The sequence below is a fragment of the Copadichromis virginalis genome, linkage group LG7, assembly GCF_057382275.1.
Source record: "Copadichromis virginalis isolate Kocher_CV1m ecotype Utaka linkage group LG7, C_Virginalis_male_GT1.1, whole genome shotgun sequence".
Classification (NCBI taxonomy): domain Eukaryota; kingdom Metazoa; phylum Chordata; class Actinopteri; order Cichliformes; family Cichlidae; genus Copadichromis; species Copadichromis virginalis.
Genome location: NC_140624.1, coordinates 15,496,635 through 15,521,974, shown reverse-complemented (window position 1 = coordinate 15,521,974; position 25,340 = coordinate 15,496,635). Strand labels below are relative to the sequence as shown.

Below are 25,340 nucleotides of genomic sequence, written 5' to 3'. Positions count from 1 at the left end.
TGTAAACCCTAGACACACTTGTGTGGAAAAATCACAGTGGATCAGCAGTTTCAGAAATACTGAGACCAGCGTGTCTGGTACCAACAACATTCAAAGTCACTTACATCACCCTTCATGCCCCATTCTGATGCTCAGTTTGAACCACATGGTTGTGTTGACCATGTCTACATTGCTGACATGTGATTGGCTTTTAGATGTATGTGTTAATGAACCTTTTCACAGGTTTACCCAATCAAGTGGCTGGTAAGTGTATTATTACTACTCAAATGTATTTAGAGTGCTGCAGGATAGTAGATATCTGTTACTGCTACATTGTTTCAGTCGCTGGTTTTTCCCTCGTCTATAATTTGATTCTGTTTTTGGGTGTTTTGCTTCCATTTCATTAGTTTTTTGTCCATTAGTGGCATTTTTTTTTTCCTTCTATAGATCTGAGGCTTTAAAGTTTTTCCATTACCACATGGTCTAGCTCCTCCCACATGGAGCAACAGTACTAGAAGATAAAAATATCTGTATCCACTTTTGAAATGCTATTCTCCCTGAAAGGCTCAACACTGACATGAAAGTCAAACCACAGCTTTCTAAGTCAAAGAGGTGAAAGGATATATGTCAGTGTGGGCGCCAGAAGAGAGGAAAATACTCAGAGTATAGAATATCAGTCATCGGGGCTCAAAGTAAACGAAATCGTACCATGTTTCTTCTGGACTGTTTAGATTTCATTGTAAAAAATGAAGCCTAATGTTAACCAAGACGACATAAACGGAAAAGCAGATAGAAGAGAAGCAGCATTTAACAGTAACATAGTTGTGGGGGGAAAATACCCCTGCCATACTCAAATAGTGGGTTTGTTACAGAAATGCAATCTTTTTTAACAATATGTTACATGAACACTCTGTGGCCAGAGGCTTGGTGGTTTATGATAATAGTGAGGAAAAAAGAAAGAAAGGGGGAAAAAAGCACCCTTTGGTGTGTGAAGAATATCAGCTATAGGCACAAAGGCCTTTTCTCTGCTGTTTATAAGAGAGACAAGAATGAAGCGAGCAGAATTGATTTAAAAGATACAATCCATGATTTATTACAGAAAAGAGTGATATCCAAATTAGTTTATGTTACATTGTTTCTTTTTTTACATGTAAACAGGAACAAAGTAAACAATGTTATTGATACACTTCATGTCACGACTGCTATCGTCCTATTATACAAATAAATCTACGGGCTTACGTCACTGGGCTTCAAGTACATCATTGCTCAAGCACAATCCTATTAGGAGGCATAGAACAGAAAGCTTAATCCCCCTCCAGACTGCTATATTTTCAGAGATGCGCAAGGTCACGCTATTATTACTTATTATACAATACCCAGATTGTGCTATTGCCAACAGTAGAAAGCATGAGAGACACCTTTCCACCACTGTACAGCATTAGTATCAGTGAGGTGAACTGATGAAGATCCACCCAGAAACGATTAGTAACTGGGCAAGCCAAACATCCAAGGTCATGTAATTTTTCATTCATAAAGTGCCCCTATTCCCTTCGGTTAAATGCTTCAGCTGTTAGAGTGTAAGCGTGATTATATGTCCAAGCGGAGGAAGTCTGAGGTTTCACATGTTTTATCAGACTCTGCGTAAAATTCCCGGACATATTTTTTAAATGAATCAGTCTGGAGATCATGCTGTTATTTTAGAAAATACTGCACCAGTATAAAATCCTGCCACATCTAGAAACACACCGGTCCTTCCAGAAACGATCAACACTAAAAAAACAGGGAAGTGATATGTTTAAGACGCAACTTTACAGAAGTTAGCTCTGCTCAAAGCAGTAGTTAAGTCATGCATACTCCACAGCACAAATGTACCAGTACATTTATGACTGTTCAAAATAAACATAGCATTCAAGGATAACAACATGCATAGATTTTAGGTGTTCACATAGCAGGGAGGATACTCTGAAAACACTGACTACTTTCCTAAGTATTGGAATAAGATTTGAAAGCAAATATCTCTCTCTCTGGTGAATGAAATCGTGAATTGTTGGACTGAATGTGACCCGAAAGGAGTTTTTTGACCAACAACCTGGAAAAAAAAAAAAAAGCCAACTAAATGAAGTATGTGAGTGCGTTCCATGATCTTTGATCTGCTCTAACATACAGCAAAATAATAAAAAAAAAAAAAAACATGCTTATTATTGTGAGTGCGCATTTGAGTCATGCAAAAACATGGCAGTGCAAAAATATATATCTAAAAAAAGCAGAATACCTTTGATTGCATCTTAGAAAATATGATAAAAAAGTTGATCATTGCAGACATTCAGAGGACACCTGAGACAAGTGGACGTAACGTTTTCTATCTGAGGGTGAGAACAAGTGAACTTGCACGTGATAGCGCAAAATCAAATGTATAAAAACATTACGTATTTCATTAAATGTATATACAAAAAACAGGCAAAGTAAAATAAAGAAAGGAGGACAATCCTTGCAAAATGAAGAATGTTGTCATTGTTGTGCAATGCATTCAGGGTAGAAATTTTCCCTTCAGATGTTAGATTGGTGCAGCTTTTACCTTTACAGTGCATAACATTTTTACATTTAACACCACATGATCAATATGATGCATTTAAGTGTTTGAAGTCCCCATCTCAGTTCACATCACACACCCTTTAACTCTTAAACTCAACAGCACAGAGAAAGGAAATTATCCCAACTCAACCTCGCAGGTCCAACTATACCTGCCCCGATGCCTATTTTCCTGAGTTCATTAGGCAAAAACACACTTCTCTAATCCATGACATCAAATCTGATCACAATATAAAAAAAAGGCAATGTCACCAGTCTGCAACTGAATAAACTCTCGCGTCCGTTTGATCAAAGATCAGACAGCTGCTGAAACCGTGTGTCTCACTGTGTGTTTAATAAAAGTCTGCAACAGAAGCTTGTAGCGTATTATGCGAGCGAAGAACAGTGGATAGAAGTTCGTTTCAAAACTGAACATCCAAGCCACAGGTATTTCTAAGTGATCCAAGTTTTCAACCACGCTTTGGGGCTTCCAGCAGCAAATGAAAACCAGACTGCGAGGGTCAGAGCGGAAGAGCAGATTTGTGGATCCTGCATGCGAGCGTACACGTTATGTTAGGGCGTGCGCTGCTGACGTCAGCCGAGATCCGAGTAGGTACACTGCGGCGTGACTCATGTCCAAAACAAATCCTAAACGGAGAGTTCAGAGAGTCTGCTGCAGATCAGGACAACAGGATGAGGAGAGAGAATATTTCTTGCACTTCAAAGAAAAACAAAAAAAAGCACGTGCTGCACAACACAGGCACACGTGATGTTCGGTGACACAAACTGTGGTACGCGGCCATGTTGTTACACTGTAGGCACAGTCAAATTGCACAGAGTTCACATTTCCTCAACTCGAGACAGTCAAGCTCAGCGGTAGCACAGAGATTAACACACAGCTCACACTGAGTACAGACACGTGAACCAGGCCTCGAGACAGGAAGTTTGTCTATCGAAAAGGTACAAAGCAGGATTACCATGCACTTCTTGTGATGTCTGAGGGAATACTTTGTCAGATGTACTAAATGGATGCTAACATCCTTTACAAGGAGTGCTTTTCAGTTTTGTTTTGTTTGTTTTTTTTCCTTTGCAAATATTAATCAGCATGCTTCAACAGCAAATATACATTTAGGAAGCAAGAACAGAGTCATTCTTATTTGGTAGCCACATCACCAGAATCACTTTGCAACAATAAAAATGCCACTGTAGTTCTGTCACACAGAAGTGGCTCTGCTGATGTTCACGAAGGGTTGGGGCGGTGGCGGGGGAGGGGATACACGGCCATGCTGCGAGCTGCACTGGACTGCAGAGTCAAAGCAAAGTGGTAGCTGCCACACGGAGAGAGAGAGAGTGCAGGATGGGACAGTGAACAGTGCTGATCTGCAGCCCTTGATCTGCATAGTAAACATTACAATTGCAAAGTTGTTTTGTTTTGTTTTTTCCCAGCTAAGCCACAATGCAGCACAGACCCAAGGGCACCCTGTTGGGTGAAGCCAGGTAAGGGATGAGGGCGGAGGCAGAAAGGGTCAGAGCCAGAAACCGGGAGGTGGAACAGATGGCAAGGGAGTGGCCAGTGCCAGATCTGGAGAGGATCTCGAGAGGGTGTCTTTGGTGTACAGAATCAGCCATCAGTGAAGCTAGACTCTAAAAGCTAACACATAAATAAGCAGGCAGGGGAGGTGGAGCTTGTGAGCTGAGGATCGCGTAGCGGAGACAGGGTGAGGGGATTTAAGCTAAGGCCACTCGTGGTGATAACGCTTCCCATTCTTCTTCCTCTCCTTCTGCAGATGCTCGAGTTCTGCTTCATACATCATCTCTTGCATCAGGTACTTTTCCCTCCTCATGCGATCGCAGAGATCCTTCGGCATGTCTGGAATGAGGTACGCTATGAAGGACTTGATCCCAAACACCAGGTGCTGAGGGAAGATTAAATTATTCATAAGTCAACATCCAGAGAAATCACGTGCTTTAGATGCCAATTTTGTTTTGGTATTAGTGGCGCATGCAAGAGTAAAAGTAAACCCAAGGAACTTCATATGCCCTTCTATCTTTTATATGTAGTGTAGTGTAGAATGTGCAAGGCAGTGTTGTCAAGGGAATATCTTGCATGGCAACCATGTAATTTGTGATGGTTTTTATTTTATTTTTTTCGAATGGTAGAATTTTCTCAGCCTTCTCCAGGACCTTGATTTAATTAACCCATGAAAATCACTTAAATTGCTGCTGTGAGGTTTCGGTTTCAGTCTCAGCACATAAAATAATTAAAATAAAACATTTGCAAAGCTACAAAAATATTGAGGCTGACTCAAAGTGGCACAGCGTAAGAGGATTTAGCTTCAGCTGTTTGTCCTGCTTGTAAACATACAGAAGAGAAATGGCCAATGGTTACAAACCTCAAAGACGATGATGAATGCCAGCCTGGCAGCCAAGACATGCCAGAACTGCAGAGTGAATTCGTATGGCACTGTGTTCCAGGGCGGCGCTCGGTAGTCTCTATACCTGCAGTATCCCGAGTGGTTTCTGTTATTCAGCTCACCCATGTCAAACACGGACAGGCTGCTGTTCACGTAGCCTTGCAAACACCTGCGAAAGCAGACGGCCATCACGTAAAACGCATAGGCTACATACAGGGCACTTAAAGGTTACACGCTGTTTTTAAGGCTTACTCATTGCCATGGTGGTGCCTCTTGTTCACACATGGGCCATATTTGAAGGCGTAAACAAAGCGGGGGATATAGTCTGAGGTTATGGCAATGACGAAGGCGTTAGTGATGACTGCCAGCACACCAATACCTTCGAGAATCCCGTGCCAGATCCCTGACAGACAAAACAAAGAAGAAAGAAAAACAGCTGGTATGTTGGTTTAAACCTGGGTGCCTTTATCTGCAATGGCTGACATGACCAGCATACCGTATTTTGCTTTATAAAACACAGACTACATCAAATACTGTAGGCACCGATAAATTGATATGCTGATTAAACATTCATGCAGTGAATATGAGAATGCAGCTGATAGATTTATAATAATAAGGACGAGGCCATCTTATTCAGTTGTTCTTGCTCCCTTTTTAACCAATAAACTAAAGTTTAAATTGCAGTAAATTTATAGGTTGCACAGGTTTTTGTTTAAAGCTTCTCCCGGGGTGAACAATCCTGCTCCTTCTCCACCTACCGATCGTGCGCATAGTAAGTGTCATCTAATTGGCTCGCTTCTGATCAGAGAAACTGAAGGTGTGACAAGACTCCATATTAGCGATAAGGTCACAAATAACAGAAATGAACCTTTTATGGTCACAGTTGTTAGCAGTTCCTGACATGTGTAGCTCAAGCTCTATAAGTAACAATTTTCAAGATGCCATTTTCACTTCACTGCACTCAATTTACTTCTGCCTTAGTTAATAATGTCCCCGAATGCGATTGAACAGCTTCCGGTAATGGAGCATATTGAATTACACAAAATGTTTTGTTTTGTGGCAGTTGAATGAAGACAGAGACAGTAGATAAAAAGAATCTCTCCTCCTTATCTGCCTTAGATCTGTGTGTGGATGATCAGGAAATGTCAGCCTAACTCTTCAAAGGAGCTTAGCTTGCTGTGTGACTGACACATAATGTGTTCATTACAGCGGAGGAATTTCTAAATGTTTCAGGGTGGATTCCTCCTTTAATTACAGGGAAACATGCCACATGAATCACTGGGTCATATGGCAGTTTAAGGATGCAGTTTGTAATCGTATGGGGAGATGGGCTGATGAGAGGGGAGGTGCAGCATATGGAGTTGCAGAAGGACAGGATATGGAAACATATCCATCACTGTAGGAGAGGTCATGTTAAACTAACACAACATTTTACTGCTGGAAGAAAAAACAATAATTAAAAGTGACTCTGATCCAAGAAGATGTCGTGTGAGCCGCACAGACCTATATCAGTGGCTCGAGCAGGCATGGGTCTCCTCCACTGAGTGACAAATTTGTAGGCGTCAAGACGAATCTCAATGATGTTGTTGAGCAGAGCGAGGAGAGGAGCCAGCGGGAAAGCTGCTACAAAGATGGTGGTGAAGCCAAACTGAAGAACTGCAGCGGAAAGAATCATTCGGATGTCAACACTGGCACGAAAAAAAAATGCTGAGGTTTGAATAATAGCCTGCATTTGCATGGATTATTTCCTTCTCCAGAAAGTCAAAACACAATTCTTAGTAGGAGTGCATTTTTTACCCATTTCGAGATATTCATCCACAAGCCCATGGGCGTTCATCGGCTGCAGATTCCAGTCCTTGTCCCACTGAGGAAGCTGGGCCTTATTCTCTACATTCTGCCCTCCACCACCTCCTTTCTTCATCTTTCTACGAGACCACCAGTTCTGCAGCAGACTGAAAACATAGAGAGTAGCGATAAACCCTGGCAAAGCACTGTGCTCTGCAAGAACTGTTTTACTGAGCCACATGCGAGAGGATTTGATGTGCTTCTTCAGGAGAAAAATCTTTTCACATGCAAATGAGCTGAAAGAGGAAAAGCCATGCAGAAACTACATACGGCCTGTTAATTGCCATCACTTGAATTCACGTCATTAAGCTTCATGTCATTTCTAATAGTTCATAGACAAGAAGGCGTGCGATTATAATGAGGCACTTACGGATAACCGAGCTCCATGAAGTTGTTCCAGATTTGCTTGAAGAACATGATGACTCCCATTTGCAGACACAGATCAATCAAACACCCACTTGGGTGACACTGAGAAAAATAGATTTCAATGAAAAATAATAATAATACAAAAACCGTATCATTCATATTTCGTGCCTAATAATTCAGAGCTAGGAGCAAACTCTGGGACACACTTGATCCGATTCCATTTTTTTAATCATTAAAATTGAAAATCACAGTAATTATGTGGTGAGATTAATGGTTCACATGCAGGCGGATCATTAGAAAGATGAATTACTCGAAATTTCTAAATATATCCCAAAACAGAAGGCACTAATCAGCCCAGTCACTGCTGACATAATCACCTACTTACGTTTGATGGCTAATTGCACTCACCTCCTCCAATCTCCATCGACTAAAGAGTTTATTGTATTTTCCAGGCCTGCCAGCAAACCTGATCAAATTAAGACGGCCAACATTAGCTGTTGATTCAATCAATGTAATAATAATAATAATAATAATAATAATAATAATAATAATAAACTTAGAGTAGAAAAAAAAGACACTTAGAGGTGCTAATTATGTGCAACAATCCGTGACCTAGTTACACTTGTAGGCAGGGCAGCATTTTGTAACTGCTGAAAGATGAAACACCCAAAAAACACGATTTCCCCGGCTGAGGAGGGGAAGGGAAGGAGTCTTGGCTTGGTCATGACTGGGAGTTTGAAAGGAAACATCTTTGCACAATCCCTCATTAAAGTCGGTGTAAACAGTCACTGTAAAGTTTATGGCAGTTTGCCTACCTTCCAAGGAAGAAGGCGATATAAAACGTGGAGCTGTTTAAATTCACAAACTGGAACAGAAACATCTTCAGAGCAAAGCTGTTCTCCCACTCAGACTCCGTCCGTGGGTGCTCTAAAAGGGGAGGGACAGGGGTTTGTTAGGCAGATGGGTGAAGAGAATAAATAATGTTCAACCAGCTGGGAAGCCAAAGATAATGAAGGCATAAATGCATGAAACACTCACCTAAATTAGTCAGCAGATAGGCCACCTTTTCATACACCTGACAAAATGATAGTACACATCAGTGTCAACAGGAAAAGGTTGAGGAGGGTAATGATTATGAGAAACAGAGGAAGGCTGGAATGAAAAAAAAGTCTTAAATAAGTGCTGAGTGAAGTATTTATGGGATAGAAAATGCGAACGTGGGATGTAGGATGATGCTCGTCCGGGCACCCACCACATTGAGAGACATGATGATCATAAAGTTGATGCAGACACCGGTGCCAGAGGTGGCGAACTGCCAGTTCTTCTTCACAAAATACCAGTTAAAGGAAGCAAACTTCTCCATCGCAATAAGGCGGAAAACCACTACAGCAAACACTGCTGTCAGAACAAGGGAAATCTAAGCAGAGGTGATGGAGAGAAGACAAGCACAGCAGAAAGGATGAAGAACCAGTACGATTAACAGGGTGAAAAAAAGTTTTGAATTTATCCTATAAGGAAGAAGTGTGCCATAAATATGAAAAAACTGTAAGTTTAGAAACATTGAACTATTTAGATGATAGATAATCAGAAGCAACTTATATGTAAACAGGAGAAATTAGGCCATGAGAAAGGGCTAATACACCATTTCCTTTGAGTATGGTCTTTGTCCAGCAGGGGGAGATGTTACACCACTGCAAACGCATCACACTGTTCTAATAAAGATGGCACACAAAATAACTGTGAGCTTACACCGAGCCCGATTCCCAAAAAGACAGATTATTCAAAGGTTAAAGGGTTTACCATGAAGAATATTCCGGACACAGACACCATGAGCCGACTAAGCTTGTCTGAGAAAGGCTGGAAAGGCTCGGGCTTGCCGGAGATGGGGTTAACTCTCTCCATCCTGGAGTACTTGGCTTCAAACTGTGGCCTCAGCTCCTCCTGATTAACAACACATATTCCAGCATTGTCTACTGAACTGTAGCTCTCTTACAGCATGAACACCTTAAAACTGTGAGGTAATCATATATTTGAGCATATGTCTAACATACCTCTTCCTCCTCCCAATCAATAAGATCCCAGTCATAAGTCAGTTCTGCCCTTCTTCTTTTCCAGAACTCAAGGAATACAGTGGCTGCAGAAGGGATCATGAATCAATCACGTTATTGATCATTTTTGATGTATACACTATAGCACAGCTAACTGCAAAGAGGAAGAGGCCATGCAGAAGCAAACAGCACATCATAGTCAGATATCCTGGGTGAAACAGGCTGCAGTGATGTGCACGGCCCAAGATGGAGACTGATTACAGTCATCAGTTCACACTCACACTGTGGATGTCAAGTTAAAGGAGACTGGCAACAGCAAATAGACTTTTTCTTGTTCAGTGCACATCCTCAAACTGTGTCTTTGTCGAGCAAGATCCATTTTGGGTTGAGAGACTTCTAAAGTAAAGCTTTTTGTGGGATGACTTCAGACTGGAGGCATTGTTTCCTTTGTGTCAGGCTCTGTTGTGACTTGAGGTAAAAAACAACGTCGGAAATGATGTTCTCTTTCTGTCAAGGCTTTTTATGTTTTCCGCCTTGAAAATGTGACAAATGTGTAACAGAGAAACGGGGGCTTTTATAAACGTGCACACAAAGGAATCATTTACATAAATCCACATGTTGGAAGAATTTGGCTTCAAAGTCAGTAAAAAACTGAAACTTTATCATGTATGATGGAAAACACAATGTAATTCTATACATTAAGATGCACAATTTGCTGGATTAAGACGCAATTGTTGCAGTTTTACCTCTGTTAACATCACAGTGGATTTTAAATAAAATAACTAAGACTGAACTGCAGACTTTCAGTTTTAATTCAAGTAGTTTAACAAAAGTGTTGCACTAACTGTTTAGGAAATTTAAAATATTTTAGACAGATGTCTCCATTTTCAGAGGCTCAAAATTAATTCTACAAACTAATGTAATTTGAAATATAAGGACTGTTTTTATTATTTTGGTGAAAATCCTGTACACTCAACGACTGCATGAAGTCTAGAACCCATGGACATCACGCTGGATTGAGATGGGTCTCTCTGTCGTCAGTTTTGCATTCAGCAACTGAAAAGCGCCTCGGCTGGGTTGAGATCATGTCACCTATTTCGCCATTGAAGAATATCCTATTTTTATAAGTATTTGGCTGACTCTAGGCAGAGAGTACAGCCCTGCACACTTCACAGTTCATCCTGCTACTTCTACCTGCAGTCAGATCATCATGAAACACCAGTGTCCCAGTTCCAATTGCAGCCATACATGCACATGCCATAGCACTGCCTCTAACATGTTTGACAGATGTGGTATGCTTCAGATCATGAATTGTTTCTCTCCAGCTGTATAATTTTCTGTTCCCATCATTCTGGTACAAATTCATCTTTCAGGTTTCACCTGTCCAAATATTGTTTCCAAACTGTGAAGGCTCTTTTTTAGATGTTTCCAAGTCTTTCGAGTCTAATCTGGCCTTCCTGATCTTGAGTGTAACTAGTGGTTTGCACTTGTTGTGGTTTGCACCTGTTGTAAACACTTTTATTTCCTTTTATGAAGGCATCTCTTGAGTGCAGATCTTGACAGTGATAGTCTTGCCTCGTTGACAGTATTCTTGGTTGGATGTTGAGAAGTTGTTTTTCTTAACTAAGGACAAAAAAAAGTCTGTCATCACTAGGAATGGGTACCGGTATCGGTTCTGACATAAACGGTAGTAAACAGACCGAAAAGCAGCGCACATTTCGGTGCTTTATTTCGGTGCTTTATTTCGGTGCTTTTCTTTCCTGAGCTGTGATACATTTTGGATTCTAGCCAATCATTTTACGTTTCCAATGATAGTAGGCGGGCCCAGGTACGTACGTTCTTTTAGAGCAGAGCTACAGAGTAAAAATGCCCAAGGCGAAGCGGTCAAAAGTCTGGCTGTACTTCACAGCAAAAGATGCAAACTCAGCAGCCTGCAACAAGTGCTTTAAGGTGATACTGTGCAAAGGAGGTAACTCCTCGAATCTGACGACGAACCTGGCGACCTATAGCCTTTTGTTAAAAGCCGAGAAATGCGCCGTATTTGATAGCTTGCTGCGAGACCTCACACCGAGCACATCTACTGCGGGTGTGGTGCCTGTTATCGGACCCGGAGTTAGCAACATCCCCCAAAAACCCGAAAAGGAGAGTCCTGGCCCCTAGCCCTGCCAGTGTAGCAGAAATGATGACGGATGATGATGGCAGCAGCAGCCGTTCTTCTCTGCGTGAGTAGCTTAATGTTGTTCGTGTGTAATTTACGTTGAGTACGCTAACCGCGTGATTACATTAATGCACGTAAGGTGAACTAGCAAACACCGTCGTAGTTACACGAGGCTGTCTTCTTGTTTGATGGCAGATACTCCCTTCACCCTGGCCAAAAAGGCTAAAATGACCAAAGGAAAAGTGAAAAACAGCTAAAAATGAGAGGTTTTTGGACAAAGTTTGTGTTTTTTCCATTGATTAAGCACTGCTTCCAGCCAAGAGTGATACCATAAATCCCCTATAGCTGCAGAAAAGGCTAACATTGTTATCTTTTTACAAAAAAAACAGCTGCACATGAGAGGTTTTTGGACCAATTTTGTGTTCTCCATTCTTTAAGCACCGGTTCGAGCACCGTTTAAGCACCGGCACCGTTTCAGAAGTACCGGTTTGGTACTGGTATCGGATAAAACCTAAATGATACCCATCCCTAGTCATCACAGCCTTTAGTAGTCTTCTGGGGTCTTTCTTGTTATTTTGGTGTTGCTGAGCTGACAACACCATCTGTTCAAGTATGTAAGATTGTTGATTTGGCTGCTCCTGAAGTTTTTGTCTTTTCAGTCCTCCCTCACTTGCCCTGAAATCTCATCTCATATTTAAGAAAGACAAAATACAATATTTTCGAATGAATTTTGAAAATTATTTGTCATGAAAGAACAAGAAAACCGATCTTGTCCAGTTTATATTGTAAAAATGAGCGATGCTTAATTCAGTGCTTTTGTTAAACCCCTTGAATTGAAGCTGAACGTTGGCTCTTCAATCACATCTCGATTGTTTGATTTAGAAGCCACTGTGCTGTAGTGCAGAGGCAAAACTACACAAATTGTGTCTTTGTCCAAAATATTATTGACCTCACTGTAGCAGTGATACAGTTTGTGTATTAGTTTGCATTAGATATGCACACAATGTGGTTTTTATAACAGATTTCCAATAAAATATATAAATATGTGGTTGGTTCTTTGTAGCCTCACAATGGCTCTCATTTATCTATTAAAATGTTTTATCCTTGGGGATTTTTTTAAACCTCATGTGGTTTGTTTTGCTTTTTTTCCGGCACTGTTTTAACTCAAATTATTAAAAGCCTGCAGATTAATAAGTGATAAATCAAGCAAACAAAGCAACCAAACAAGTGATATATTTTCTGTGAACTTATTTAATGTAGAGTAAAATGAGAAAGACCAGAGGCAAAAAATGCACCAGAGTTTGAATCCTCAGTCAGAACAACTTTAGCCGCTCGTAAAGATGTTGAAGTTTAATATAGCTTGACCCACTTTTGTTTAAAGAGAGAGAAAAGCGGCCTTCTCTGATGCCTACATTCAATCCCTTGGGCTAACCAATTTTTCATGTCTATCTCACACACACTCACTAACACTAACTCCAGACTTTGAGTGCACTCACTCAGTGGTGCAGTGCTGCTAACTTTGGTCCAGATAGCCAAAAGCTTTTATGCAGGATTTGGAGCTACAGACCTCAGTTAGTGCAACTGTGTGGACATTCTTTGGCTTTTGAGCTCTCATTATCCTTCACTTAGTCCAAATAAAGAACAAATTGTGTCAATTGCTCCCTCTGGCACAAGTGATTATTTACCTCCTTGACAGATAGATGGATCTGGGCCAGCCGATGCACTCTAATGCTCACACTTCACGTTACAAAGTTATTATAGCTGTGGGAAACGTAGCTGCAATATATGAATATCACGGTGCAATTCTACAACCTTGACAGCCGAGTGATATTCTGCCCCTGGAGAAATCTTTAATTATCAAACTAATTACATCAGAACTGCACTGGAAGTACAAGTGTGGAGTCAGAGAAGGCGGACTGAGATTTACTTACTGAAAAACACATTACAGACTGACGATCTCTTGTTTGTCTTGTTTGTGTACTGCAGAGTGTCTTGTGGACTAAATTCTCAGTTGAAAAACTTAATACGTTTGGGAGAGATGAGTGGTGAGTGGAAACACAAGCACTCGAGTATAAATAGAATCAAATTCCAGTAGGGTTGGTATCAGGCAGAGAACAAAGCTTATGTGGAACAACAAGAAAAAGCCACCAACACAAACTGCTTCTACGCACCCCAAATAGCCATGAAGATAGCGAAGAATACAGTGCCACCGTTGTCAAACAGATAGGTCACCTAGAAGCACAAGCACACGGAGCGCTGCTCTTAAAAACACAAAAGTGAAACAGAATACATTATCAATATCCACAGCCCCAATTTTACCCAAAAAGATCTCCAGGCTCTCTGACAATCAACATTTTTGAGTTCAGGTCCCAACGCAGGAGATTTGTTAAAGAAATCATGGTTTTAAAATAGCATCAATAATAATGATCGTACAGCTACAGCTACCAACTGATTAGCTTAGCTTGGCATGCAGACTGGAAGCAGGTGGAAACAGCTCACTGGTTATTGTCAAGTGGGAATAAATCCACCTAATACTTACTAAAAAAAGACCTAATTTATTTAATCAACATTAAAAAAGTCAAATAAAATAATAAACCTAAGGTTTCACCTGAAGAACCAGGTTCACTGTGCCCCCGTTTCTAGTCTAGATACATGTCTGCTGGCATCTTTGTAACAGTTTTGAGAAACTCTAAGATCATGTAATGTTGTGCATATGGAGAAATACCAAAGCTGCACTGACCTTTGCATATACACAACTGTCACTCAGCGTCCAAGGCTCACAGTTTTCCTCACACATGGGACACATGATGGTAGTGTTGGCCTCGCAAATCTCTTTACTGGGGAGAGAGTAAACCAATAAATGCCATCATCAACCGACACGATGTTCGGACTTACATGGCATAGTTGTGTGAACTGACCTGATTTGGCTCGCGTCCATGGTTAAAAGACCATAGAGGAAGACAAAAACCCCAACCAGGGCAGCGGGGATTAACATGCCCGTGTACCAGCCCAACCACGCAAAGTACAGACCGATTTTCTCACCAAAGTATCGCCTGGGAGAGACACAAAAAAATAGAGTGGAGAAAATTCACCAATTAACTGTGACGACTTAATTAGACTTGACCGTGCCCGTTCAGCGTGGAGTTGTGGGCGTCAGTGGTGCACTGTGAGATGATCACAGCGGCTTAATGGATAGAAGGTTGAACGCTAAGGCTGGAAAATAATCGATGATCCCAGCAAGCTTAAGCAAGACATTTATTTCAAAACTGCTCTCGTAAAGATCCAATACAGTGTAAAACCAAAAAACCTCTCCAAAGTACTTACTAGAACCTCGAAAACCTAATGACTTTCACGCTGTCTGTCACCTGTTTAATGCATACAAAGCTGTGAATGTGAAAATGACAAGGTGTGCTTCAGAGACAGTCATCATTTCAACTCCCTCTTGACAAGAAAGTGAAAATAATATTTCCCTAAATATGAAACCATTCCTTGCCACTCTCATGTTCCTCGTAATAAGATGGATATGACAGACTTGACAGATGGTGATGAAATGCAGAGCTACCAAGGAAGCCGGAAACTAAAGCGAGTTCATCATCAGCTGTTAAAATAGCTCCATCACTTCAGAAATAACAGACGTGCTGCGATGTCAAGGAGTTGTAGATGAGACTGCTCCTCGTGAGAAATCTGTGATCGTGCAGACTTCAAACTCCATTTAAACAACATATCTTGACTGTGATCAAAGAAAGGATCGGCAACATAATCAGGACGCGGTATCTCGCGTACGACGCACACACGTACACAATGTATGTGTACGAAAACAGCTCGTGATTTGTGTCACCTGCTTCAAAGCTGATTACCTGATGAGATCCAGAGGCTGGTATTTGTACCACATCCCCCAGCGGGCCCAGCGCTCATACAGAAGATGCCTGTGGTTCTGGGCACCGTGCGTCTTGATTGAATGTCTGCTCTTGTAACCGCCCTGATGAGACAAGAGAAGAAGAGTCTAGACTAAAAAATTTTTTTATATCCTTCAGATATAATCAGCCGATAAGAAACACAAAACATACCAGATTTGAATTTTCACACTATCCCCTGCATTGTTGTTTTTTGTGATGTAGTGAAGTACTACCAAAGCTACTCCTATATTTGCTGCCTTTCATGGAAAGTCAGGTTCTCTCCACCTGCACCTCTGTGAAGGGCACCGGAAGTCTTTCACAGTGTAAAAATGATGTACAGTACTGTGTAATAATCTTGAGCCGCACCTCATTTCTTTACATTTCGATTCAGAGGTGCCAGACTTGCTCGTAATTTTGAAAGTGGTCTTGAGCAATTGTTTTCCAGGCTTTCTGAAGGTCGAAGGTTTTCTTTGTACATTATCTGCTTTTTCAAATATCTTCAGTCCAGTTTTCGTACCTGACTATTTTCAGAGGAATGTTTTGTTTGTTTTGTGTCTACATACAACAGCCAGTTAGCAAAGAACCAATTTCTTTAGGTCTCTTTGGTGAGCCACGTACTGTCCACAAAGGCCTCATCAAAATCAGTGTCAGTGTACAACACTTAGTGTCTACAGCTAATTGTAAACTGTGGCGGAGGCTCTGTCTTGGTTTGGGGCTGCATTTCAAAATTGATGGATTTATGAACTCAAAAAGTATCATCAGATTTGATCCACCATGCAATACCATACGGAAAGCATCTTATTGGCAGCAGCTTCATTTTTCAGCATGACAATAGTTGTAAACATAGTGCCAATGCAGTAAAAGAATGCCTGGACAGAAAAACACACAATGTCTCACAAACTGTGTAGGATCACCTTTACTGAAAACAAAACAAAAGGCAGACAACATTCAAAGAAGAGATTTGAATGTGATCTGAAAAAAAATCTGTAGCAATATTCCTGAAGATGGGACAGCACGGTGGCAAGGTGCTGCCTCACAGTGGGTAGGTGCTGAGTTTAATTCCACCATCAGGCCAACGTCTCTCTGTGTGGAGTTTGCATGTTCTCCCCGTGTTTGCGTGGGCTCTCTCTGGGTACTCCACCTTCCTCCCACATTCTCTTGTCCAAAGTCAAGACATGCAGTTAGTGGGGTTAGGTTGACTGGTAACTCTAAATTGCCCATAGCTGTGAGTGTGAATGGTTGTTTGTCTCTATTTGTTGACCCTGCGACAGATGGGTGACCTGTCCAGTGTGTACCCTGCCTCTTGCCCTAAGACAGCTTAAGGCAAGAGGCCCTTTTCAGCCCCCCTGTGACCCTGAAAAGGATAAGCAGAAGAGAATGGATATTCCTAAAGATGACTTTATGGAAAAGTCATCTTCAGATAGAAATTCTAAGAAAGTTTGACTAAGAGTTCAAACTTTGAAGTAAAGGTGGTTATGCCAAATACATATATATATATATATGTATTTCTATGTATTATTGTGAGTACAAGAAAATAATTATTATAATATGATGTGTTAAATTTGTTTAGATCAGAGGAATAGGGAAGGATTTGTCTGCGTTTTAGTTTGGCTTAGCTGTAGGCCTGAGAGTGTGTATTTGTTTAGAGAAAAAGGAATTTATGGACACTGGGGGTCTGCCTGCCATAAAAGGAGACAGGAAGCTACAGTTGGGGATTGCTGATGCTGATGCTTGTACCTTTAATAAAACTCATAATTGTTATAAACTTAGAAGTAGGTTTGTAGGAGACTCTCCACCTTATCTGTAAATGTAAGACAACAAGAGGCCAATGGCCCATCTGACCCATGCAGAGTGGGGGTCTCAGTGTTTGTAATATGTTAACTCTGTTTTCTATGTTGTGTAGAGGAATTTGGTGTAGCTTGGGTGAGATTACTTTTATGACCCCCAGGAAGTCACGTACGCAGAGACACACACACAGTGCTTAAACTGTTACACTCACACATCCACACGCACATTCACTCACGTGCACTCACATAGACATACAGGGTACACGCACACACAGGCACTCACGTGCTCGTGCATACACACAGACACAGAGTTTGCAGCACACCATGGGGGTTTTATGATGGGGTCACTTCTACAAAATTGTGTTTCACAGACAAAGGAGTGGAAGATCTGCAGAGGGACACCGGCCTTGCACGTCTTCCCTTCTAGAAGATGCATGCGTAAATGAAGATGAATAAAGATGAATAAAGGTTTTTGTGAAAATGACTACTGAGTCCGGTGCCGTCTCTGGATGCTTCGAGGAATAAAAAAGAACCGGGGTGAAACTGATTTTGTAACAATGTTTAAATAAAAATTAACTGCTTTTCACTTTCTTAGCAAAATTTAAAGAAGTGAGGGACTGAGCTCAAGATGTTTGCACAGCCTGTGCAAGCAATCTGAATTTAATTTTAGCCAAATCTGGGACTCGCGTCAGGGTTTGAATCCACCAGCCAGCCAGTCAGACAGCCAGGACATTTCTGTGTGTGTTTGCGTGTTCTACCTGGGCACACATTGGTTCTTTTCGGGTACTCCAGCTTCTTCCCAGAGTCCAAAGGATAAGTTAATTTCTGAATTAGCTTTTAGGTACAACCCTGAATTGGAACTGAACTGGAACTGAATTGGAGCCACAAGTTTAGGTTGTTTGCATTGATCATTCTCTCAGACACCTCAGTTGTAGAGCTCTGCATCGATAGTCTGACATCAAATGGTAAAATTGCAATTGTGAATATTCATGTAGTAAGTACAAGACCTGGCATGAGTATGCACAGTCTTATAGCAAGACTTCTGGATGAGGTGCATTACCTTGTGAGGAGCGAACTTGGAAGAGAATAGCAGCCAAATTTATATCAGGTATCTCATTTGCTCTTTATGGATTTGTAATCAAACCACGTAGTTTAAAGACTTTCTCTCTCTTTGAATGAATGAATCAATGCAAAAGGTCTCTGAATGCCTTTAAAAACTCTGCATGAATAAAAATGTGATTACTCATATTAGTAATTTGTGAGTCTCAACATCTTTTCAGTAGGAATTAAAATCATCTCACCTCATGTGGAGGAAATGCAGCCTCATACGTATTGTTGCCCAATAGCCGGTTGATTCCTACAGTGGAATAAAGAACAAGGACGCCACATTAAAAATTTAAACCCACTTGTAATTGAGAGACAAATCCACAGAGTGGCTCATTAAAACCGTTATTTCTGCAGGACAAAAGCGCAATTATTGTCATCCATTTACTGAAACACCAGACAGTGCGATAAGGTGGAGTATGGATTTGAAAAGGGTTGCTCCATCTTGTGACTGAGCTGATCTGATTTCTTGGAAAGTAAAGTGGTCAAAGCTATTAAAATATTAACGTGAAACCCATTCCAAGATGCTGAGGCCAAACTTTAATCAGCAAATAATGTTGGCAGTAGACAGAGAAGATGCTGAGATAAAAAGAAAAAAAGAAAACCAATTGCCCAGAAGGAGAAGAGAGGAGAGGAGAGATCAGACACAAATTAGACTGTACCACTTTTGCATCGGCAGCTCCCCCTATCACTCTGAAATCAAATTAACAGAAACTGACGTTTTCCCTTTTAAAATAAATGTAGGCTCCGTTCCTTTCTCAGTGGATAAATTGTCCTAAATGGATCATTAAGATGGTTATACGGAATGGCATTTGTGCGATGCTGCGGGAAACATTGTTCTGAACGTGAGGAGAAAGCACGGTGATTTACCCATCTTTGATTTTCCGTCCTCATACTTGGTGCGCTGCAGGACATGATGGACTATTCTACTTCTGGTAGAATTGGAGAAGAAGGTCTCTCTGTTGTTGATCGTGAAGCTGGGAGGAAATAATGGCACACTCCTTCAGTTATTCATAAAGCAACAGTGTATCAATATCACTCAGCAGAGGCCTTTAATGAGAGCTGAGTCGATAACGATGGGAGGTTATTAAAACACAATTTATGGTGCAAAGCTTGTATTCATCCCAACATTATTATCCCCTTTCCCCTTAAAAAAAACGGCCCAGGCTGACAAGCTAAGGGAAAGTGGAAATGATTCACTGATAGACGAGATTAGATGATGCCTTTCATCACAGGGAAGTGTTGAAAATATGGAACAGCAAGCAAGTTATTTCACGCACATCTGCTGCTGTATTTCAATTTCTTATTTATGATCAACTTGTCTTTATCATCATGGCTCCCAAGTTCAAATGCAAAACTATAAAATATACAAGACTTTAAAGTGCAAACTTCATCGCGTGGTTTCTAAATTCCACATTAAGACTTCAGGACGTGAGTGGAAGTGATGGTTAAAAAGAGGGGTGGGGGGGCTAGGAATGCTGTTGCCCGGTAAAAACACTGTGATCCTGTTTGTGTGTCCTGGCATGCACGAGTGTGTATACATCCTCCTTACTGATGCATGCGTGCTCTGCTGAAGGGAGCTGTGTAGCAGTCGGTTTCCTCCAGGTCAGGCAAGGCCTCTTTGTCCAGCTTCATGGGATTTCTGGGAAGCCAGCTTTTGATTTGGCGACATCTCAGATGAAACCTGCTGCACAGGCGCACGCAGAGAAACGAGATTAACAGCACAGATTAAATGAAGATTGTTTACTTTGGTATGAGACGGAGTTCCCTGACCCTTTTCTCCTGACCTACCATGACGACTTCGCGCTAGCACAAAAAAGCATGTTTGCACACACATGTACATGCATTGCTGGACAGCACGTCTGATTATCTTTTTTCATTCTCATTTCCATGACCCGTGAGCCCGAGAGAGACTGATCCAGGATAACAGCTAGCTTAATCCAAATCATAGCATCACTATATTTTTGCTTATGCTAACAAACACCTACCCAAGTCAATTGAAAAAGGAAAGTTTTTGTTGAACTCCATGCGGTCTCTATACACACAAACTTTTTTTTTTATTGTTTATTTCATGCCAAATGTTTTCATTTGGTGAAAGGTGTAGGCCATTACATTTTACAGCGTCCACAACCCCCTTTAGCAGCAATAACGTGAAGCAATCATTTTCTATATGACTTTATAAGTGTCTCACTTATAAAGAATTTTAACCTACTCTTCTTTAAAACGTTACTTTACTTCATTGAGGTTTGCATGCAGCTAAAGCATTTCAGTTTGGTTGAGCTCTGAACTTTGGGTCATTGCAGCTCCTTGATTGTTTTCTTTTTCAGCAATTCTGTTGTAGCTTTGCTGCTGTGCTTGGCATCATTGTCTTGGTGTATGACCCAGTTTCAGGCCAAGCTTTAGCTGTTGGGCAGATGGCCTAACATTTGACTCTATAATACACTGATATACAGCGGAGTTCATACTCGACTAAATGACTAAGCTGCCCAGGTCCTGTGGCTGCAAAACAAGCCCAAATCAACTGTTCCACTGTGTATTATGCCAAACATCTCCAATGTGGTCCAAAGGACACTGCAAATCTAAGCTGGGCTGTCAGAGAGATGAGGTTTTCCTGGGTATCTAATTGCAGACATCTGGCACCAACTTAGCCTCTGAATTCCTATAGAAGTAGTAAGTAGTAGGGCGATCGTGGCTCAAGAGTTGGGAGTTTGCCTTGTAATCGGAAGGTTGCCGGTTCGAGCCCCGGCTCGGACAGTCTCGGTCGTTGTGTCCTTGGGCAAGACACTTCACCTACCGCCTACTGGTGTTGGCCAGAAGGGCCGATGGCGCGATATGGCAGCCTGACTTCTGTCAGTCTGCCCCAGGGCAACTGTAGCTTGCCTCCACCAGTGTGTGAATGTGTGTGTGAATGGGTGAATGACTGGGTGTGTAAAGTGCTTTGGGGTCCCTAGGGGGGGGACTAGTAAAAGCGCTATACAAATACAGGCCATTTAAATGTGCACTAGTGTCTATCTGTATGACTGTGCCATATATACATATATTCACCATTCAGGAATAACCAAATGTATAGTATTACGTTAGCACTGAACCCAGTTCCAAGTATGGTCATTTGTGGCGCCCAAAAAAAGAGAGTTTAAAACAGAATTTAACAAACTGGGTGATACTGTTGGATATCTTTTATATCCTGTCTGAGTTTTACATTGCACACTATCTAATTTTAGGACATTAACTTGTCATAAAAAAAATACAGTGAAGCATTAATTTTCAGATATTTAGTCAATAACAAGTTAACTGAATTATCATTTTCATCAATGCAAAGAGTACATTTGAAGATATTTCAAAGTTTAAAAAGGTGAAAATCTCAGAGCTGCTGCCGATGCCTTGGTCTGTATAAATGTAAAAATTTGCATATAAAATTTAACTGTAGTCGACTCACAATTATAAAGAAATTTAAGTTAAAATCTAATAAATTGAAACCTAATGGTGATGACATAAGTAGTAAGAAGCTGCAAAAAGAAACAGATGTAAGGATCTAAGGGTAGAGAGGACATCACAGTTTTTGATACCAGGCTTTATTAATAAAATGTATCTGACTTTAATATCAGTCCCAGCAGGAATTATCCTCAGGCAGCCATCAGTTTCTGTACAAAATGTCCTGACAATCCTTCAGTCTGGACAAGTGTTTGATCAGCCTTCAGACAGACACTCTTTCAGTGACTCTGCTATGCAGCTAAAAATCTGCTCGCTTGGCAATGCATCCTTCTCCAGATTTGTTGGAGAGGCCTCCAGTAATTTGTGAGGCTGCTGTTCTTGTATGCATTAAATAAATACAAATAGCAATTCTGCTGCAAAACGTACTTGCTGACAGATAGTGTTTAATGTGTTGTTATGAAGGCTCCAGGTACTGTATGTAAAGATACTGATATCAAACCAACAAGCAGTCGCCACAGCCCATTTGTTCGGCATTACAGAAATGTGAGTTAGAGACAAACCATTAGTTAACACATAAAGCTCATTTACTGCTCGGGTAGATTTTTCTTTTAAGAACAACAGCTTAGCGAAAGCCTGCAGGAGCGCTGAGGAAAACATAATGATCCTCTTTCTTCACAATGACTAAGATCGCTCTCACACAAGATTTAATTTAGTTCCCTGAAGTGCTTTGTTCTCAGTTGGACAGGTGGGCGAGTGATTCTTGTCTGTCCGTGTGATATTGTCTGATTTTTGTGCGTGCGGTTAGTGTGTATACACGGTATGTGAAAGCGTAACAAAACAAGCCTGCAGTTATCAGACTACGGTCAACCTCTTTAATTTTCTACTGACTACAGTCTGTCTATCATATGTCATTGTGTTAGTTTATGGCTACAACGCAGTCGGCATTTAAGTAGAATAAAACACTAAAGCGGGCACTTATACTGCAGTTAGTGTGTCAGGTCCACTTAGCCTTGTTCAGCTATGCTAATAAGCTGTGTTCAAAACAGCAAAACAACAGCAACGACAACACTCCCAGCATGTTCATAGTTTAATGGATTGAAGCGAACAGTCCTCCACCACCAGCAGTATCACACTTCACTAAATGTTACCTTTACAGAGCTTAACAAAGGCCCTTTCATAGCTCAGACATTAAGTGTCCACTTTGCTGTTGCTCAAGTATCATTTTAGTTCTTTCTCATCAAGTGAGTAAAGCCATTGAAAAAATAGCTTTCAAATTTTATGCATTTCTCCATAATGTTAAATAATTATAACAAATAAGCCATGACTAAAGTTATCAAACATTTTGGTGCATGAGTGAGTATATATTTTAAAGAAAATATTGTAAATCAATATATTTGACCATCAGTTGAGAATCATTTGCATTTAATGAAAACTATGGCTGTGCACGACTCATTCACGAGTGATTAACCACATACTGATGATCTATCCAGCAATTTGATGCGACCTTTACATGACTGGGAAAATAAGTTTGGTGTACAAAAATCTAAGAACCAGGTGTTTTGATTTTTAGTATGGTGGTTTTTAAAACAGTGTTCTACCACATTTTCTTTCAGTTTCTGGTTATTTCTGTCTGCTTTCCAGTGAGAAGAGGAAATGGAAATTTGGAGTTCTTCAAAGAACTTGGACAACACTTGAACACCACATCAAAGCGCAAATGCGGCTCTCTAAAAATAGCATGCAAATAAGTCTGTGGGGCTCCATTTTATCTTTTATGAAGAGTATTTTATAGAAAAGCAGTCAGAACTGGGTGAGCTGCTTTACTGGACCTTTAAAAACGTGCTGTATCGTAAACTCATTATTTTTTAAATAAATAAAAAAGGCCATGTATTTGGAAAACCCTGAAAAATTAAGTACCGCACTTAATCAGTTAAGAATAGTAGTTGATATTGTTAATTATTGTTAAAAGCTTTCCTTTTCAATTATTTATTGCAACTCATCTTTACTGCATACCTTCCAACTTTAAAATTCCAATGTTTATAAATACTCTATATGTACAGTACACTCAACTTTCACATACTTTATCACTATGAGGGCTGCAAAAGGACAAAAACAGGCTTACTCAATCTTCCACCGTCTCTGTTCCTCACAGACTCATAAATTCAGTCCATCATCCAACTTACTACTGAATCCCCCAGACACACCTATGCCTATGGATTTGATTAGAGACACAGATGTATTCAGAGTAAATTATTCCTTAAATCGACTTACCTGCCCAAGGTTTTGCTCTTCCAGTCTGTAAAGTAGCATTTTTTTCTTTAATAACAGACAAGAATATAGGTTAGAAAGACTGTGTAAAGTTGCTTGTGGCTTAAAAAACAACAACAAAAAGATCTACTTTTATGTTTTTTCAGAGTTAAAAGGTTCATTCTTTATTTACCTGAAAGGCATTCGGATATTCATCTGCTCAGCGTACTTGCAAAGCGTGTCCCAGGTAGCATGGATCTTCACAAACATGATGTCGTTGTTCGTCAAGGAAGGCTTTCGAAACAAAAAAGGAGTGCAGGGAACTGAGAACAAGGGAGATTTAAGTAAATAATAAAGCAACTAAAAGTCTCCCAGGTATATTTACCTCTTTCTCCAGCATCAGACCTTCAGCTCGTAAATTCTTCTCAAACGTGCACCTCTTCTCCACCTGTGGACTCGACTTCTTATAAACCAGGATGTAGTCGATGCGCTTTTTACCATCTCGGAAAAAGAGCCCGGATGAATCCGTTGGTTTCTTTCTCTGGAACAACAAAGTTTTATCCAACACAAAGGACTGCTTCTCAGTGTGCTAATGCCAAAATAACTTGGAACATCATCAGTTTACATTTTGTGATGATTCAGGTGGATCAGTGAAAGTGTGTTACCTGAACTGAATCTGTGCGGGCCTCTAATTTAGCACGGGTGACAGGCTTTTGCAGCAGAAATGACTCGTCTGCCCTCGTTTCACACGTACTCACTTCAGACTCCTCCACAAAGTGATCCTTGCCATCCTCTGCTGCACACAAGTCACAGCAGGACCAATAAAAACACTACTGAACTGGTAAGAAACAACTAAGAGTACCTGAAGTGCAATAGGTCTTTGTTCTTGCTAAAGTCAATATTCTCCCTAATCTGGCTGCCAACGCTGACATTAGATTTTTATTTCGCTAAGAGCTAACTTATTTAAACGTGGGTGTCAGGTTGAAAACGGCACCTTGATGCAATTTAACAGATCCGAGCACCGACGTTTAAAAAGCCCCAATCTTATTTCCTGCCTTGATATGTGCAAACCAAATAACATTTTGTCCAGCCCACACAATATAAACAGTAAATATTGTGCCATAAATTCATTTTCTAAATGTCCCAGCATTGCTTTTTTTTTTTGCCTTGCTGATTATTCATCTGGAGCAAAATGTGTGTTAGCTTTTCAGCTCACCATTTTATGAGGGCAAATGTGTTTGCTGTGCAAAACAAAATGATTTATTAGTCTCAAGAAATACTTGTTGTGTGGGTTGTTATGACACAATCTAAACTTCATAATACAAGCTCTGTAATTGTGTGACATGGGAGATGAGGCATTTCACAGCACAGCACAGCACAAGTTATACTTTCTCAGGTACATGTGACAGCTCATTAGCTAATTTCTTCAGGCAGCTGTATCTTTACCTCCTTATCAGTGTAGTGTATTGTTTGATACTGATGTGCAGAAACCAAGTATA

At 40.7% G+C, this 25,340-nt stretch overlaps 1 protein-coding gene across 3 annotated transcripts in view; it reads right to left on the bottom strand.

Annotated features, from left to right (window-relative positions):
- Nucleotides 1–1,043: 1,043 nt before the first annotated feature.
- ano3 (anoctamin 3) overlaps nt 1,044–25,340 on the bottom strand; it is a 48,300-nt gene continuing 24,003 nt past the window's right edge. The window contains exons 3-25 of one of the 3 annotated variants that reach the window (XM_085462049.1): nt 24,507–24,637; nt 24,227–24,382; nt 24,035–24,135; nt 23,866–23,910; nt 19,718–19,852; nt 19,036–19,142; nt 18,363–18,418; nt 15,236–15,357; nt 14,297–14,431; nt 14,119–14,215; nt 13,550–13,610; nt 9,224–9,306; nt 8,973–9,113; nt 8,425–8,589; nt 8,211–8,247; nt 7,988–8,099; nt 7,581–7,638; nt 7,177–7,274; nt 6,759–6,913; nt 6,465–6,617; nt 5,214–5,364; nt 4,941–5,130; nt 1,044–4,463 (exon numbers count right to left, since the gene is read on the bottom strand). In XM_085462049.1, coding sequence (XP_085318175.1) covers nt 4,281–4,463; nt 4,941–5,130; nt 5,214–5,364; nt 6,465–6,617; nt 6,759–6,913; nt 7,177–7,274; nt 7,581–7,638; nt 7,988–8,099; nt 8,211–8,247; nt 8,425–8,589; nt 8,973–9,113; nt 9,224–9,306; nt 13,550–13,610; nt 14,119–14,215; nt 14,297–14,431; nt 15,236–15,357; nt 18,363–18,418; nt 19,036–19,142; nt 19,718–19,852; nt 23,866–23,910; nt 24,035–24,135; nt 24,227–24,382; nt 24,507–24,637 — 2,672 coding nt within the window. In that variant the 3' untranslated portion in view covers nt 1,044–4,280. The remainder of the gene's footprint in view (nt 4,464–4,940; nt 5,131–5,213; nt 5,365–6,464; nt 6,618–6,758; nt 6,914–7,176; nt 7,275–7,580; nt 7,639–7,987; nt 8,100–8,210; nt 8,248–8,424; nt 8,590–8,972; nt 9,114–9,223; nt 9,307–13,549; nt 13,611–14,118; nt 14,216–14,296; nt 14,432–15,235; nt 15,358–18,362; nt 18,419–19,035; nt 19,143–19,717; nt 19,853–23,865; nt 23,911–24,034; nt 24,136–24,226; nt 24,383–24,506; nt 24,638–25,340) is intronic. The other 2 variants (XM_085462052.1, XM_085462051.1) reach the window with 2 other exon arrangements.